This window comes from Triticum aestivum, chromosome 2A (assembly GCF_018294505.1).
Source record: "Triticum aestivum cultivar Chinese Spring chromosome 2A, IWGSC CS RefSeq v2.1, whole genome shotgun sequence".
NCBI lineage: Eukaryota > Viridiplantae > Streptophyta > Magnoliopsida > Poales > Poaceae > Triticum > Triticum aestivum.
This window is the reverse complement of record NC_057797.1, coordinates 589,413,632-589,431,428: the sequence shown is the minus strand read 5'-3', so window position 1 is coordinate 589,431,428 and position 17,797 is coordinate 589,413,632. Positions and strand designations below refer to the sequence as shown.

Sequence of the window (17,797 nt, the reverse complement as noted above, 5' to 3'; positions counted from 1 at the left end):
TAAATAAAATGGTATTTCTGATTATAAAAATGGTTGTACAATTTAGAATTATATAAATATTTTCTATACTACAATTCATAAATATTATTTTAACTACATAAACCTTTTAATAGTTACATGTACATTTTTACGATTCATATTGTTTAAGAAATTCTCAATAATGTAAAATGTTCATAAATATGCAAAATTTAAAATTTCAGTTTATAAAAAATATTCACTCCAGACTATAGTTTAATTTTAAAAAAAATATGAATATATGACACGATGAAAGTTATACACATGTTTCTCACAAAAAAAGAAAGTTATACACATGTGAATATTAATAAAAAATGTTTCTACTTATATTTTTTTTCATTTAAGCATAATCCAAGCATGCATAATTTTTTGCTAGGAGGTTGTCTGTGCATGCTAAGCAAACTACGGTGCCACGTCAGCATAAAAACGTCTACTAATAGGATTAGCACCGTATTTGCAGGCTCGTGCCAAGTTTTGAAACCAGTTCGGTGTATTTTTTAACTTCAGGCACTAAAGTGAACATCGGTGGCAAGTTTAAGCACCACCTGTGATATTACCTCAAACAAAAAGCTCGTGCTGGTACTTTGATCCACCACGCGAAAATTATCTGATAGTATTAAACATAAAATTTAGCTGCAAACGATGATCAAAACAGCATGCCATCCGGTTGGTACTTTGGTCCAAGAAATTTATCTGAGAATATGAACAGAAACTACACATTGCCTGCACAAAGGGCTAAGCTACAGACTGCCTGCAAATCAAACTCTACCCTAGACTGGATAGCCACAAGTGCCACAGCTTGAATTGACTAATAAAATCAAATCAAAGCTCTACACACAATTAGGATAGCCAATAGTACGCATTGACACACACTGGACCTGGAGTATCGTCACACCACATTCTGTACCAGCAATGGGACAATCTTCACACAGAAATGCAAGACCGAGAAAGGCATGTATCCCTGTAACACATCATCACATGGTGTTGCGTTTTCTCACCATGTTTGCCCACTTACCGCGATGAAAATGCATGTGAAGCACCGGTAGGAGGCAACGTAAATCAGCTAGCAAGCTTGAAGGCATCAATGAAGAGGCCATATGTGAAACCCATCTTGAAATTGTTGAGGAGCGCGACGGCGAAGGTAACCTTAGGCCGGCTGTAGTAGAACTTTGTCACGTACTCGGTCAGGAGCACACACACAACTGCTGCTATAACATCGTTCACGCCCAAAGCACCGAACGACAGGGATATTGTCTGTGCAACATAAAAGCCACCCAGTAGCGCGATGCCGCCGAAAAGAGCTCTCCTGGACCCGCTTTTGAAATAGTTTCTTGACAGCTCTGGGATGATTCGGATTATGTCAATCAGCCTTCTACGACCATCATTTCCCTGCAGGGCACGGACCTTGAGAAACTTGTAGGAGGATTTCCGTGGGAAGTTCTTGTAGCTCGGTGAGAGTACCCTTGTTCCCGTATATAAACCATAGTTGGCAAGGCCAATGGCAATATAATTTGGCGCACACGCCATAAAGAAACACCGTCACCGCCTGAAGATTTTTTCTAAATAAAAACATAGACATGCAATTAGATATGATGTTGTTGCCCCGATGACAAGAATTAGCAGGAAACTAGTATGATTAAGTCGAGAAAAGAAAAAAAGACCAAGCAGGGCAGGAGAGAAGGTTTCACACAAGTAGTGGTAGGGAAAAAAAGAACAATACCAGTGTCACCTACAGGCTATGACATATCTGAAGAAACCGAAGATGCAGTTTCTAGAGAAGAGAAACCAAAAGTCCAGGTAAAGACCGTTTTAGCTAATCTTTTGCAAAGTATGGTAATTCAGAAATGCCGTATTTCCTTGGAGATCCTACTAGGAAGTATACCAAAGATTTCCAACAGCTGAAAATGCTAGACCAGAATGATGCATTAGCTTGCTAGCAATTCCAGAGTACAAATCGCAGGGGAACACTTGCAATGGTTCACACTTCACAGGCATCAAGCATGTTAAAGTGGGTAAACTGTATCTTTCGACAATGGCGTATGGCACTGTTGGATCCATGTAACACTGCACTCCAGATGTGACTCAATTTGTAGCTATCTATGAAATATTTGTCTCAAGAAAATATGTTTACATACATTCTGCAGCCAGAAAGCAACCCCACAGCGATTTCGGCTGAAAAGCCTGATAATATCGGACAGCTAAGGCAGCGCACACTATCCCCAATTAACAGATCTGGCAAAAGGAACTACTATCACGCAACAAGAACTTCCGACTGACAAAACAATGAATTTGCTAACACTTGACTAAAGCCCGTTAATGCCATATGCCTAACAGTAAGCGCTACCAAATAACAAGGGGAAAACATGATTTGCCTCTGGGATAAAGTTCAAACTCACCTGTGCTCCCCAAATGGCAGAGAAGATTCTGCAGTGGAATTGCGTCGAGCAGCTGGCGCGCGAACTACAACCACCCAGGAAATCAAGTGTTTCAGGGCAGGTGAGTCGACAATTCGCTCCCCAGATTTCACCTACGGAGGCGGACGGATTTAGCCAAGAAACGAAAGAGATCAGGAGGCAACGAATTGATGGAAAAAGGAAGAAGCGAGGCTGAGACTGAGACTGAGAGAGGAAGGGGAGAGATGAGGGAGGTGTGGTGTGGCGGACTAGGCTATGCGGGCTGCGACTTTCTACGTCTGTGTGACCGGGGCCCCACCGTCAGAGCCATGAGCTACTACAGTAGATTGTATACACATTACAGTTACAGGAGCGTTTTCTTTTACCGAAATACCCTCCGCCACTAGGGTTTATCCCCTACCTCCGCCACCCCCAAAACCTCCATGGCCGGGGCGCCACCAAACCCCACCACCGCCGCCGCCTCTGCCTCCATTTCCACGGCCCATCCGCCGCCCCTCCCCACCCCCACCCCTGCCCCCGCCGACCCATGATAACCCGCCGTGCGGCGGCGGTAGCCCTACGCGCCTCCCTGCGCCGCGCCCGCTCCTCCCACGCCGCCGACACCGGCGACCTCCTGCCAGGCCTCGTCGACCGGCCCACGCCGCGCCCCGGGCCCCGCGTCTCCCTCCACGACTTCGCCTTTATCAGGGACCCTGCCCCCGCGCCCCCCGCCGCCGCCCTCCCGCCCCCGGAGGTCGTCCTGATCTCCAAGGCGGTGCGGGCCTACGGCGCCGACTTCGACGGCAAGGCCGAGCGGTTCCTGCGACGGTACCGCGAGTTCCTTACCGATTCCGTCGTGGTCGCGGTGCTCAGGGCGGTGCGCTCCCCGGAGCTCTGCGTCAGGTTCTTCCTCTGGGCCGAGCGCCAGGTGGGTTACAGCCACACTGGTGCCTGCTACGACGCGCTCGCCGAGGTCTTGGGGTTCGAAGACCGCGCCAGGACCGCCGAGAGGCTGCTTAGGGAGATTGGGGAGGATGATCGTGACGTGCTCGGCAGATTGCTCAATGTGCTGGTGCGGCAGTGTTGCCGCCAAGGCATGTGGGGCGAGGCGCTTGAGGAGCTTGGGAGGCTGAAGGACTTTGGGTACAGGCCGTCCGCGGTGACCTACAATGCACTCGTGCAGGTGCTTGCGAGCGCGGGGCAGGTGGAAATGGGGTTCCGAGTGCAGAAGGAGATGTCGGCATCAGGGTTCTGCATGGACAGGTCCACAGTCGGATCCTTTGCGCAGGCTCTGTGCAAGGAGGGACGTTGGGGCGATGCACTTGACATGATAGAGAGGGAGGATTTTAAGCTCGACACTGTGTTGTGCACCCAGATGATCAGTGGACTGATGGAGGCCTCCCTTTTCAATGAGGCCATGTCATTTCTTCACAGGATGCGGTGCAACTCGTATATCCCGAATGTGGTAACATATAGGACGCTGCTCTCAGGATTTCTGAAAAAGAAGCAGCTTGGCTGGTGCAAGAGAATCATTAACATGATGATGACAGAGGGTTGCAATCCAAATCCTTCATTGTTCAATTCACTTGTGCATACTTACTGCAATGCTGAGGATTATGCATATGCATATAAACTGTTTAATAGGATGAATAACTGCGGTTGTCCTCCTGGTTATGTTGTATACAACATATTCATTGGAAGCATTTGTGGTCGAGAAGAATTGCCAAATCTTGAGTTGTTGGATTTGGCAGAGAAAGTCTACGAGGAGATGCTGGTTGCTAGCTGCGTTCTCAATAAGGTTAACACTGCCAATTTTGCTCGGTGCCTTTGTGGTGTGGGAAAATTTGAGAAGGCATTTCAGATAATGAAGGAGATGATGAGGAAAGGCTTTGTTCCTGATGCAAGCACGTACACTAAGGTGATTACTTTTCTGTGCCAGGCTAACAGGGTAGACAAGGCCTTCCTTTTATTTCAAGAGATGAAGAAGGTAGGTGTTAATCCGGATGTGTACACATACACAATTTTGATCGATAGCTTTTGTAAGGCTGGTCTCATTGAACAAGCCCAGGGCTGGTTTGATGAGATGAGAAGTGCTGGCTGCTCACCAAATGTAGTGACATATACTGCATTGCTTCATGCTTACCTGAAATCTAAGCAGCTCTGTCAGGCTAATATCATCTTCCACAGAATGGTTGATGATTCCTGCTATCCAAATGCCGTTACATATAGTGCACTAATTGACGGCCTCTGTAAGACGGGCGAAATCCAAAAGGCCTGCGAAGTCTATGCCAAATTAATAGGGACTTCTGACAGTAAAGAATCTGATTTCTACTTTGAAGGCAAGGACACAGACACCATTTCTCCAAATGTTGTCACCTATGGTGCACTTGTAGATGGTTTGTGCAAAGCTCAAAAGGTGGCTGATGCTCATGAGTTGCTAGATGCTATGCTATCATCTGGCTGTGAGCCCAACCAGATTGTTTATGATGCTCTGATTGATGGTTTTTGCAAAGTTGGAGAAATTGATAGTGCTCAGAAGGTATTTCTGCGGATGACTAAGTGTGGTTACTTGCCTAGTGTGCATACATACACGTCCTTGATTGACCGGATGTTCAAGGATGGGAGACTTGATCTTGCAATGAAAGTTTTGTCTCAAATGCTAAAGGATTCATGTAATCCTAACGTCGTCACTTACACAGCTATGGTTGATGGGCTCTGTAAAACAGGTGAAACTGAAAAAGCCCTAAACCTGCTGTCATTGATGGAAAAGAAGGGATGCAGTCCAAATGTTGTAACTTACACTGCCCTAATACACGGACTAGGGAAAGCTGGTAAAGTTGATGCAGGTCTTAAGCTTTTTATGCAAATGAAGACAAAAGGATGTGCTCCCAACTATGTTACATACAGAATACTGATAAACCATTGTTGTGCTGCTGGTCTTTTGGACGATGCCCATTTACTGCTTGATGAGATGAAGCAGACCCACTGGCCAAAGTATCTGCAAGGATACCGCAACACAGTTCAGGGTTTCAGCAAGAAGTTTCTTGCTTCTCTTGGTTTGTTGGAGGAGATGGAATCACATGACACAGCACCGATAGCTCTTGTTTATGGGATGCTCATTGATAGTTTCTCCAAGGCTGGTAGACTGGAGACAGCCTTGGAGTTGCACAAAGAGATGATGGAAGTCTTGTCATCCCTAAATATGGCCAGCACGGACATGCACACCTCATTAATCCAGGCACTTTGTTTATCATCTCAAGTTGAAGAAGCAATTGCACTATATAGTGAAATGACCAGGAAAGGCATTGTACCAGATTTAAGTGCCTTTGTTTGTCTTGTAAAGGGACTAATTGAAATGAATAAGTGGAATGAAGCTCTTCAGTTGTGTTATGGCATATGCCAGGAGGTCAGTCCACTTCTTGCATATACTGTTCGAACACATCTCTTTATCATCTGCTTTTATTTTGCTATGTAGATGAACTGTTGTCAGGCACATAATATCCGTCAGCAGTAATGCTCCACTTAGATAGCTTTCCTGGTAAATATAGCATGTCTGTTTATGGAGCATATTTGGCACAATTATTCTGCTAATTTTAGTTCACCCTCAAATTGTGTATTCAAACTGAAGAGCACCTGTAATATACCTTAAACAGCCTCTACAGTTTGGTTTCATATTGCATTTCCCACTTGAAGTGGACAGGAGCTACCTTCTGATTTCATGTTAGATACCAAAGTTACTTTCGGGAGGAGTTATATCCAATGCTTAGTTTGTTGCATAGTTTAGTCCTTTATGACTACTAATATTTTATATTGGACCAGGGTGTGAACTGGCAGGGTAACAAATTCTGTGATGGAGGGTAGAGCTGTGGTACCTTACTGTACATTATAACTCCAAATTTCTCCCCTAAGAAGTCGCATCTCTACGTCTCATGCTTTGCTCTAAGATGTGGTGTGATCCAGTCACCCTGAGACAGAAATGTGCAACTCATGGATGACTGAAGAAAAACAGCAACCAGGACTTGGAGTAGCACTGCACTACAAAGAGATAAGATTGATTCTTAAGCTACATGTATGGGTGCTGCTTCTGCTGATGATCATGATGATTGAAGAAAATCTTCAGTACACTGCATGCAGTCAAATTGCACTCACGTAAGCACAACCTTTTGAAGAGTCAGCAGAACTTTATTTGTCAATAGTGGCAGCTAATTTAGGTTGTTACCTGCTTAACTGTGACATCACACGATGCAAATTCCATCCCATTTTGATGAGGTAATTTATTAGGGCATTATCTCATCTTTGTTTTAAACTGCCATTTACCAAAGTAACTTCTGACCCTTTTAACCTTTTTTGTTTTTGCATAATTTAGGGATGGCTGGTTCATCTTCAGATGGACAAAGAAATTTCACTGGCTATCAAGATTAGTCTTTGTATATAAGATGGTGATGGTTACAGAAGTCTTGCTGGTGGTGAAGATAGCATGAAAGTTCCATAACCCTTCTTTATTCATCATTTCAGTGATATACCATATGAAACAATACAATTGCTTTGATATGATTTACTTGAATATCCTTCTAGCTCCTTCATGTTCTGCTTTAGTGGTATAGCAACAGAGATGCTCTGTGATCGCATGAACATAATCAAATATCTTTCACCCTTTTGTTACCGGGCAATTTTTAGTGTGTATTGCTTTGATGTTTTGATATGACTTAAATGTGAATACACAGTGGCTTCCATCATAGTGGAACATTTCATCTGTTTCTGTTTCGACATCAAAATATCTGACATCTGTTTTGCTCTGGCATTTTGTGACATTTCAGTCCTTGCTGATCTCAGCTTGTTTCTGACATTTAGTTCTGTTTCATTTGTTTTCGTATGAAGAAAGTATTCTTCAATGAGTTTTTATTGAGATTTCTGCACTACCAATATCTAGCCTTATTATTTTCATATGAAATAGTATACTTGCAACCAATTGTGTTGAGGACTCTGGGAACTTGGCATGTTTATAACTGGGCTGCTATGGTACCCTGATGTGATGAAGATATTACAGTTAGATTGGAGGCATATTCTATGTCAGGAAGCAGCATCATTGTGTTGACGGCTCAAAATTTGCCAAGCTGCATGGTTTCTTTGAATTTTTAGACATCAAATGTCAAGTACTTCTATAAATTAATGACTCAAGCAATATGTTTGTATCTCTGCACATCTATAAGAATATATCTTATACCTTTTCTAGATGCAGCTACCATATCCGAAGCACTAGTTACTTTGTACTGTGTTTGCGTTAGTATTTGGAAGTGTTGTGTGCTTGTATGGCTTCTATTGAATATTGAATCGAACGAATTTGTGGTGCATATATCTTCATAGTCCAACTTCACATACATGGTATGTCATTGTGATTTCTGATATATATGTTCACAGAAAAGCATAGGAGGATGTGCTATAGTACTTTTTATTGGAAAGAGGATACCTTGCTTCTGCAGAACTTCTAACATTTATACTTTAAATTGCAGGGGAACATACTAAAAAAATCGATGGCTCTTCAATGCATTGTGTAGTCAGGGTGCCACTTTTGTGACTGAATGTGGAATCGGTAAATCACATGAATTTTTTATTATGCATTCCTTATTGTTTCTCTTGGTAGTTGCATCATTTAAGTGTTAAGGCTGCATGTAATCTCCAATTAGCATCATATCTCTCTCCATGCCATAAAGAATCTTTGCTCGAGTCATGCCACTCAATGGAAATGAAAATTTTAAAAGAAAGCAATTATTTGCCATGGAATATACCTTGCCATGCCTGCAGAGGAGTACTCTTAACGAATTATATGGGGAGCATTTTTGTGAAAAGTAAAGGTGAATTATAGCTAGTAGGTATTGCATCATCTATTCACATAGCTAGATGTTTTTATCAACTTTTGAGGGTTCTGAAGCAGACTGATGTTCATGACCATTATAGTAAGGGTAATCCGCTAAATAGTTTAGTGGGCCATGATGATGGCATGCTACTTGGTTGTGATATACTACATCCACCTAGATCCCAGATTTTCACATTTCATGCAAAATGATCAGTACAAGTCCAGATGAGGTGTTCTTTTTTTTTAACTGAAAAAGTATATATTTGCTGTTCGTGGGGTAACGATTGTTCTCCTTGAACTCAGCCTTAGGTTTCTGAAGGATGCTAGAATGTAGAAGTGATGGCTAGTACTATGAGGACGTTAGTGGATTTCATGAACGCATTACTGGGAACTTTGGAAAGTGAGTCTATATGCTATTATGCCTATAATCTCGAGCAAGAGGCTGGACCGGTCAAAGTGTAGCATGGAGAATTTTGAGCCCCCATTACACAAGAATGTCGGCATTCTCTGAGCATATATTTGTGACCGTCATCTTTGGTACAAATGCTGCAATATTATTGTGCCTTTTAACTGTCGCTTTACTCTGGCAAAGGAAGACTCACTGAAGAAAAATCCGTCAAAGGCGATATTTTTCAGAACTGAATCATATCATCCGGGTGTTTGGAAAAACAAGATTTTGTGCAAATATTGCACAACCTGTTGGCGCAGGAATAAATTCCGCTAAACGTTTCACAGCAAATTCGTTTGTTTAATCTAGGATTTGATTCGACATGGTACATCCCTTCTCCTGTCTTCGCTGGGACCCAAGGACGCCGCAATTTTTTGACAAATGCGATCGTTTTGCTGACGCTCTCACAACTCACATGTCCAGATCCATCACTTGCTAAATGTACCGGCCGCAAAATGATGTCAGCGGAACAAAAGACAGTCAACTATGATCGAATGCAGCCGACAACTCCTAGAGTTGCAGAAAGTACATTCCACAAATCTTAAGCATCGCTGTTAGAAATGTTCTTCTCAAACAAGGGCTGATTTCTGTTGGAGAAACTGTCATGGTTTTAACATCAGTTTGGTCAAGCAAAGTATCCAAGGGAAAGCATGCATACATGGAGATTTAAATTGATAGCAGGAAATCCTTGCACCACGAAATGGCTGCGCTGAAGCTTTAGGGCAAGATCAACCTAATTTTTTTTTAATTTAGAAGCACCAACCTAAAATTTATTTTAGCCTTCTAAAATAAAATTTAGGTTGGTCTTGTAGAATAATCTGGGGAGAGGACAACTTATTTTCATAGTCAGCCATAAATCCCGAAAGAATTGACCCTTAGATGAGTCCGAGATCCTCTTCATCGTCAGTGCCCATCCATGGTGTGGACATCGGTAATGTTGCACATCTAACTAAAGTAGGAGACATTTGTAATGCCGCACATTCCTATTTGAATCACCATCTATTTTTCATGAGAATTGTTTTATTCTTGATAAAAGACAATGTATTAATATCAAGATGATACCAATTATATCCTATCTCTGCATAACACAATATTGAAACTTAGTCAAGGCATGGTGTACACAACAAACAAAACTAATGAGAAGGAAAAACAAAAGAAAAGCGACGCGCCCAACTATCCACCATCGTTGACCCCGCATGAAATACGAGAAAGGTTCTTCGAAAGTAACACCTCTAGAACGGAAAAGACGCTCATAGTCCCGTCGTCGCAAGATCCAACTACTCACGTCATGTGGTTTCACCCCCGGAGAGCAAACAATGCCTTCAACAAGGACATGGCGTGTAAGCACTGCCCCATGCTAGGTGCAACCATCGATGATCAAACCCCGCCACTTGTTGACGTGATATTTTCTTGTCAATACCCATCTAGGATAGTTTACGTGACAAAGATCCGGGTGGTGCACACAAAGACAATTTACCCAGGTTTAGGTCCTCACAGAGGTAATACCCTCCTTCCTACTTGTCTACGTTGATGATCGAGCCTCGTATGAGAACTAGGGTATGCGTTTACAGGGGGTCGGTCGCAAGACTATCTAGGGGCTGAAGTCTCAAATGTCAGCTAGAATCAGGTGTGATGGAGGGAGGAGGGGTCCCTGCCTGGCCTTATATAGGTGAACAAGGTAGGTTACAAGTCCCGAGTCGGCCAAGGAGTTATCATAAGCTACATTTGGTTTCCTAGTCTAGGGGACATGATCGGTTAATATATGCTGTATACAGATGGTTTCCTAGCCTAATACGGAGAGGAGTCTACGTCTTGTCCCCCAAGGTGGTGATGCGCTTCGGATTGTCGGCGGACGTTGAGTTGCATGCTTGGGCCGCCCTACTGTCATTGGGCCTCTTTTGTCCTCCGTAGCTATACCCGGGGGTCATGGCACCATCAGAAGCCTCCCAACTCTTCAAGGTCTTGGTTGTTGATCCTTTTTTTTGTCCAAATGGTTCCGAGATGATGACCAGACTGCTTGATTTCCTCCGATCGACATACCTATGATGAGATCAAAAGTAACTGAAATAAGATTCTTAGAAATCCTTGGGATCTGAAAGACCCTCAACCTGATAGGCAGAGTTATGTATCATCTGTTGCCTAGTTGGCAGACTAATTCTGGTGATATGTGATCTTAGTCTGTCTGGTAGAAGTTGGCGTGTTGCGGTTTGTTGGGCATGTCATCAATCTAGACAAAGTTTTTCATGAAATATCTAGGGCTAGCTTGATTTTTTCAGCCAGGGCTCGCTAGAGGGAGATTTTGAGAATCTTCTATCTGATCCGAACGAGTTTCATTGCTTTCTTTGATCAAAACCACTGAATAGAGCATTATGATAGCTCAAGTGTGAGTATAGTTAGATCATGGTGATGTCTGATCTTACTCTGCTATGCAACACTCAACTTAGGGTCGTCAGCTTAGCCTGACATGTATTCAAACATGATCTCCTTGAAGTATTTAACATAGGAAACCAGACCGAATTGTTAGCTAGAGCCTGCATGTGGGGTACTTGGTGAATTTTTTGTCCAAACCAGAGCAAACTTAGTATGCCTCTAAATAATCAAAGCATCTCGTCTCTTGATCACGTTCTTACATAGAAGTTAGTAATTTTAGTTTCCTCTTAAGATGTTCTACAAGATCGCTACATAGCCCTTTGGTGGAATATCCACCATTGAAATTTGCTAGACACTACTGAAATCAGGATCTTTGCCGTCAACCAGCTCTTTACCGGCTGCTAGCTGACGGCAAAGAAGGTCTTTGCCCTCAAATTCATAAAAGCTGACGGCAAAGAAAGAGCTGACGACAAAGACCATGTTTGTCGTCAGCCAGTTATTTGCCGTCTGCTAGCTGACAACATAGATGCTTTGCCGTCCGCTAGCAGACGACAAAGAGGAAGGGTGACCCACTAACGAGAACCACCTAACGGCCTCTTTCTTTGCCGTCTGCTAGCGGATGGAAAAGTTTCTTTGCCGTTCGCGAGCAGACGACAAAGAGAATAGCCAACCTAACGACCGTTTCCCCCGGCCCCACCCCACTAGCTACGCTCTTTGCCGTCTGCTAGCATACGTCAAAGAAATTAAACCTAACTAAAAAACGGTCGCCCCGTGCCCCACCCCCCTCTCTCTCCCTTACCTCACCCGCGCTGCCCCCGTGCCCCGGCGCCGACCCCCACCATCTCCGCTGCCCTCGACCACCACCACTGACGCCCCCGACCACCACCGCCCCGCGCCCCCAACGCCCCCGACCCCCTGTTGCCTCGGCGCCCCGGCGCCCCGCCGCCCCGGCGCTCAGGCCGCCCGCCGCCGCCCGGTGCTCCGCTCCGCGCCCCTGACCGCCCGTCGCCTCGGCGCCCCACTGCTCAGGCCGCCCGCCGCCGCTCCACCCCCTGGTGAGGCTTCTTTTTCCTTTTTTCTGTCTTTTTTGTTGCTGTTTTTTGATTTACGCTAATTAGTTAGTTAGTTATATTTAGTTATTTTTAGGTTAATTAGTTACTTGTTTTACCCAACTGTACATAGGCTAATTAGTTAGTTGTTTTTAGGTTAATTACTTAGTTAGTTTCTTTAGGTTACTTAGTTAGATATAAGCCCAAGAACAAGAAAAGAAAAGAAAGAAAGAAGACCTAAAAGGACTAGGAGGAGAAAACATAGAAAAAAGAAGATGAAGAAAAAAGAAAACAGAAAAAGAAGAAAAGAAGAACTAAAGTCTACTGTCTATCCACTATTCATGTTAGTACTCCTACTACTATTAGTACATTGTTTGGTTTTGATGCCCACTTTCTTTGCCCCTAAAATGTTGAGCTTGTTTTGACTTAGCGTATTCAACAACTTGACGCACTTTATGAGTAGATGGTGATGCTGGCATGCACATTGATGAGACATGTATTTGCTGTTAGTTGGGTCACTCTTCTTAAGTTTTCACTGGTCAGGCTGTCAATTTGCTTGTGGAATGTGGGTGTTCAGGCGGACTTGTTGTTAGTTGGATCATGCTTCCTTTGGTTTAATTGGTCAGCCTGTCAATTTGTTTTTTGCCATGCTGATTAGGTCTCTGTTTGGCTCTGTTTCGTCACGATGATATGGACAATGCTATTTTTAGTCTATATAATGGTTACACAGGAAGTTGGTCTCCTTCTTTACAAATTTTAGATGAATGGACAATACTCTTTGGTTTATTCAACCAAGAAGCAATTTCCCACAATGAAAACAAAAAAGAGGCAAGTGAAAATTAAAGCAGTGGCAAAGAGAAAACAGAGGAACACCAGCCAGCCTGCCAAGCAAAGCAGCAAGCCATGCTTTTAGGTTAATAGATTTTAGTTGATTTTAGGTTAATAGATTTTAGTTGGTTTTAGGTTAGTAGATTTTAGTTGATTTTAGGTTAGCAGATTTTAGGTTAGTAGATTTTAGTTGATTTAGGTTGATTAGTTGAAGAAGAAAAAGAAGACGAGAGGAAGAAGAAAAATAAGGAAAATGAAGAAGAAAAAGAAGACAAGAGGAAGAAGGAAAAGAAGGAAGAAGAAGAAAAATAAGTAGAAGTGGAGATGAAAAAAAATAAGTAGAAGTAGAAGATGAAAAAAAGAAGTAGGAAAAGTAGAAAAAGAGGGTCGCTGAGGGAAAAGAGGGTCGCCGAGTGGTCGAGGGCTCGATGATCAAGGGGAAAAGGAGTCGAGGGTCTAGGGGTCGAGGATCGAGGGGAAAAGGAGTCGAGGGTCTAGGGGTCGAGGATCGTGGTGTCGAGGGGTCGATGGCAAAAGGGGTCGAGGGGTCAAGGATCTAGAAAGGAGTCGAGCGTCTAGGGGTCAAGGATCGAGGTGTCGAGGGGTCGAGGGGAAAAGGGGAAAATGAGTCGAGGGGTCGAGGGTCGCCGCCCCGACCCCTTGACCCCGACACCCCGACCCTGACACGACACCACGACCCCGCCTCGACACCCCGACACCGTGACCCCGACACAGCACCCCAACCCCGACACGACACCCCCGACCCCGACACACTTAAATATTTTATTATGTTCATGATGACGATACACACTTAAATACTTTATTATGTTTATGTTGTACTAATTTCTTTTACTCTTTGTCATTGCAGCTGTTGAAAGATGGTGGGCGCGTGTCGAGAGCGCTTCAAGCCTCCTTCCTCGGGGCGTGCTCACCTTTGGAGAGCGCTGGTAGACAGCATGACGACACCGGCGGGTACTTCTTCTTTGGGCGGGAGAGGTCGGGGGAAGCCCAAGAGGGCTGCTAGAGGTGGACGTGGCGGCGGGAGAGGTAGGAAGGCTATTGCGCCTTCCTCGCCACCACCCCCAGCTATTTCTTTGGACCACTGGAGTGCTTCGTCTTAGGTGGACCCATCATACTTGGACCCGTACCGGACTCCGGTCCACGAGCCTCAGGCCGACGAGTCTCGGGTCGCCGAGCCTTCGTCCAATGAGACTCGGGCCCCAGAGTCTTCGTCCCATGAGACTCCGGTCCCAGAGTCTTCGTCCCACGTGACTCCGAAGACTAGTGGCCATGCTGATGGCGAGGACACCTGGTCTGGCGATAGTTATAGCGAGGGCGAGCTGGTTGAGGAGGGAAAGAAGGTCTACCAGCGTGGTGGTACGAAGCTCCCGGACGTGCCGGCGACCCGCAATCAGAGGTGGTTGATTGAGCCTAACGGGGAGAAGTAAGTGCATTTAATCTTTTTTAACCTTTGTCCTTCATGTTTCTTCAAATTAATATATAATGTGTTGGCCTTGTCATACTGCAGGGGTTGGAAATACGCCTCTGGTGCCCGCAGGCCCAACCAGGTCCTTGGTGTGCTTTGCGGGCGCCACTTCCCGGGGTGGGTCACGTTGCCCGATGAGGGTCAAGTTCCACAGCTAGCACTGAGCTGGGAGCTGTACGTGGCTGCCCCGGCCCCGCCGGAGGAGAGGGTCAACGGTGTCTTGTGCGAGACGGTGGCTGACATTGCGAGGCGGCGGTTTTGGGTAATTTCTCCTTTACAGAATTAAAAATCGACATTGCCTAGTGATTGTACTAATCAGTGTTGTCTTGTTCGATTGCATACCTTCTACAGGTGTACCGAAGAACAGGAGGCGGAGGCGGCTAGGGTTCTCGAAGCCGAGTGCAAGCGCCTACTTCAGAACTTACGGCACGAGGCTAGGGTGCAGGCTCTTCGAGACTATTACGCCTCGACTAACATTAGGAGGGCCAAGAAGAAGTGCCGCGCCAAGTATCCGAGTAAGGAGAAGTACATGAAGGTAATTACCTATTCTTAAGGCCTTGTACTTAGTTTCCTTGATTTCATTCGTAGGCGTAGCACTGAAATTTCTCTTTGCCTAACTTAGGTGCCCCCGAGATGGTGTGCGGATAGGATGGATTGTTGGGAGGAGTTGGTGGATGAGTGGTGCTCTCCCCAATGGCTAGCCGACCACAACAAGGCCAGGGATAAGCATGCCCAAATGCAAGGTGTGCCACACCATCAAGGGAGCTCAAACCTGTTTGAGTACGGGGATCACTGGGTATGTGGTTTGAGCCCTTAATGATTCATGCAATTTCATTTCATGCTAGCTTGAGCCCTTAACTAATATGTTGTTCCTCTCTTTTAGGCGAAACACAACAAGAAGGACGTGCCACTGCTATACGACCTCTATGTCATGCCCACACTGCCCCGTTCAAGAAGGCCAATGCATTCTCTAAGGATGACCTCGATCATCCAGAGAGCTTCACCAACATCTCCTCCCACAACAAGCTCGTGAGGTACATAGACCTTGGGAAGGCAACGAAAGGGGATGACTTCAACCCGAGCCAGAGTCCTTTTGATACATAGCTCGTGATGCTATCTGGTGATGGGAGGAAACATGTCTCGGTAGCCTTGGGGGTGGACTGATACGTTGTCCTAGAAGTCTCCCGGAGATCAAGAAGTGCCAGACAAGGTCTCTTCCTGAGATACTGCCTTGTCCACGGCCAATGGAGCTCGCCATCGAGGCTAGGGCCCAGGAGCTTCTGGCGGAGGCAAACAGGCAGGCGACACAGAGGGAGAGGGAGTTGGAGGAGAGGACGGTTAGTCTGTTGGAGGCAGAGAGGAACCGGAACGACGCATCTCACTGGGCCCTATACGAGCTCCTTGTGGTAAGTTTCTCCTGCATATTAGCCAAATCATGCACGTAATGTTCGTTTCATTACTAACTAATATGACTGACTCGTGAAAACAAAATGTGCAGTCCGTGTGCGAGAAAAACGGTCAGACCCCTCCGCCGATGCCCTAGATTGCTATAGCGGACACGGTGAGTTTCATTTGAATGGTCATTAGTTACTAGTATTCACATTTCAGTTGCATCATGCTAACGAGACATTGCAAATGATCTTTGGTGCAGCACGCCTCCCGACAAGCATCGACCGATCCTTCTCCGCCTCGCACTGGCACAACCCCAACCCTGACCGGTCCTTCTCCGTCTGGCACTGGCGCAAACCCGACCGGTCCTTCACCTCCGTGATGACGGTAAGTTTTCTCTAGTGTTTTGCTTATGAAATGCATAAAGACCTAGACTTAGCTTTATTTCCTCCAAAATGCTTACCATAATGACCTAGACTTAGCTTATCTTCCTCCAAAATGACATAATTAGCTTACTTAGCTCCAAAATGATCTATACTTAGCTTTGTTTCCTTCGAAATGACCTAAGTTAGCTCTAACATGCTAAGTTATCTCTAATATGCTTAGTTACCTAGGTTTTCTCAATAATGACATACACTTAGCTTACTTATATAAAAAAGGCATAATTAGCTTACTTAGGTTTGAAATGGCATAACAATCTTGGTAACCTCATATATGTCATATAGTTAGCTTATTTCCTCGAAAATGGCATAATAAGCCTAATTAGCTCCAAAATGATCAGTTTTACCTAAGTTAGCTCCAAAATGACCTAAGTTAGCTCTAAGTTAGCTCTAAAATGCTAAATTAGCTCTAATATGCTTAGTTACATGGGTTAGCTCAATGAAGACCTATACTTAGCTTACTTATGTCAAAAATGGCATAATATGCTTAGTTAACTCAAAAATGGCATAATTAGCTAGGTTAGCTCCAAAATGACCCATTTTACCTAGGTTAGCTCCAATATGATCCATTGTACCTAGGTTAGCTCCAAAATGACCAAGTTTACCTAGGTTAGCTCCAATATGACCCATTTTACCTAGGTTAGCTCCAAAATGACCTATTTACCTATCTTAGCTCTAAAATGACCTACACACTTAGCATTTTTACCTAGCTTAACTAAAAAATGGCATTTTTACCTACCTTAATTAGAAGAAGGAGAAGATAAAGAAGAGGAGAGGAGAAAAAGAAAGAGAAGATAAATTCTTCTTCTTCTTCTTTTCCTTCTCCCCTTTCTTCTTTTTCTTCTAGCTAGTCTTCTTATTTTTCTAACTTTCTTCTTTCCCAATTTGCAGATTTGCTTTAGATGAGGAGCTTGCGTTCATGGAGTCTACTCTTCTCCTTGTGCTTCTTTTATGTCTTTGGATATTTGTTGCAAACTTGTTGTTGGATATGTATGTATGGATGAAACCATTTTATGTTGGATATGTTGTTGGATAACTTGTTGTTGGAAACTTGTTATATATATGTATTGGTATCTTTGTTTTGTTGGATAACTTGTTGTTGGATAACAACCGATCAAAACAAAGGCATGAGTAGGGTGTTACATCGATCATGAGGGCTCGAACCAGGTTAATTCATCGTGTGTGATACCATATGGAACATCCAGTCGTGTTCTCCATCCTACTATGCTACTACGTTTTTAGTACGTCAGTTGGCACGTAAGTGTAACACCCCCGATGTAACTTACCATATTTGTACTCCAACTCTTGCCATTTTCGGCTCTAAGTTATGATATTCCCTTGTGGTTGGGTTTTGTCTTCATTTTGCATTTTTTCCATGTCATGCATTTCATATCATGTCATCATGTGCATCGCATTTGCATACGTGTTCGTCTCATGCATCCGAGCATTTTCCTCGTTGTCCGTTTTGCAATCCGACACTCCTACGTCCTCCGGCGCCCCCTTTTGTCTCTTTTCGTGTGCGAGT

General features: G+C 44.4%; 2 protein-coding genes across 2 annotated transcripts; one reads left to right on the top strand and one right to left on the bottom strand.

Annotated features, from left to right (window-relative positions):
* Positions 1 to 658: 658 nt before the first annotated feature.
* Positions 659 to 2,679, bottom strand: LOC123189600 (uncharacterized protein ycf20). Its single transcript, XM_044602053.1, has 2 exons — positions 2,412 to 2,679; positions 659 to 1,574 (listed from the first exon to the last, which is right to left on the bottom strand). Exon 2 carries the CDS (start codon positions 1,540 to 1,542, stop codon positions 1,075 to 1,077), a length of 468 nt encoding a protein of 155 aa, XP_044457988.1. The 5' UTR covers positions 1,543 to 1,574; positions 2,412 to 2,679; the 3' UTR covers positions 659 to 1,074.
* Positions 2,680 to 2,817: 138 nt separating this feature from the next.
* On the top strand, positions 2,818 to 7,640 carry LOC123189599 (pentatricopeptide repeat-containing protein At1g06710, mitochondrial). The gene is made up of 3 exons (XM_044602052.1): positions 2,818 to 5,814; positions 6,228 to 6,677; positions 6,775 to 7,640. The coding sequence occupies exons 1-2, from the start codon at positions 2,956 to 2,958 to the stop codon at positions 6,267 to 6,269; spliced, it is 2,901 nt and encodes a 966-aa protein (XP_044457987.1). The 5' UTR covers positions 2,818 to 2,955; the 3' UTR covers positions 6,270 to 6,677; positions 6,775 to 7,640.
* Positions 7,641 to 17,797: the final 10,157 nt, after the last annotated feature.

Coding starts and splice junctions, on each gene's coding strand:
- LOC123189599 (XM_044602052.1), top strand. CDS start 2,956: ATGATAACCCGCCGTGCGGCGGCGGTAGCCCTACGCGCCTCCCTGCGC. Junction 5,815..6,227: donor GTTATGGCATATGCCAGGAG/GTCAGTCCACTT, acceptor ATATTGGACCAG/GGTGTGAACTGGCAGGGTAA.
- LOC123189600 (XM_044602053.1), bottom strand. CDS start 1,542: ATGGCGTGTGCGCCAAATTATATTGCCATTGGCCTTGCCAACTATGGT.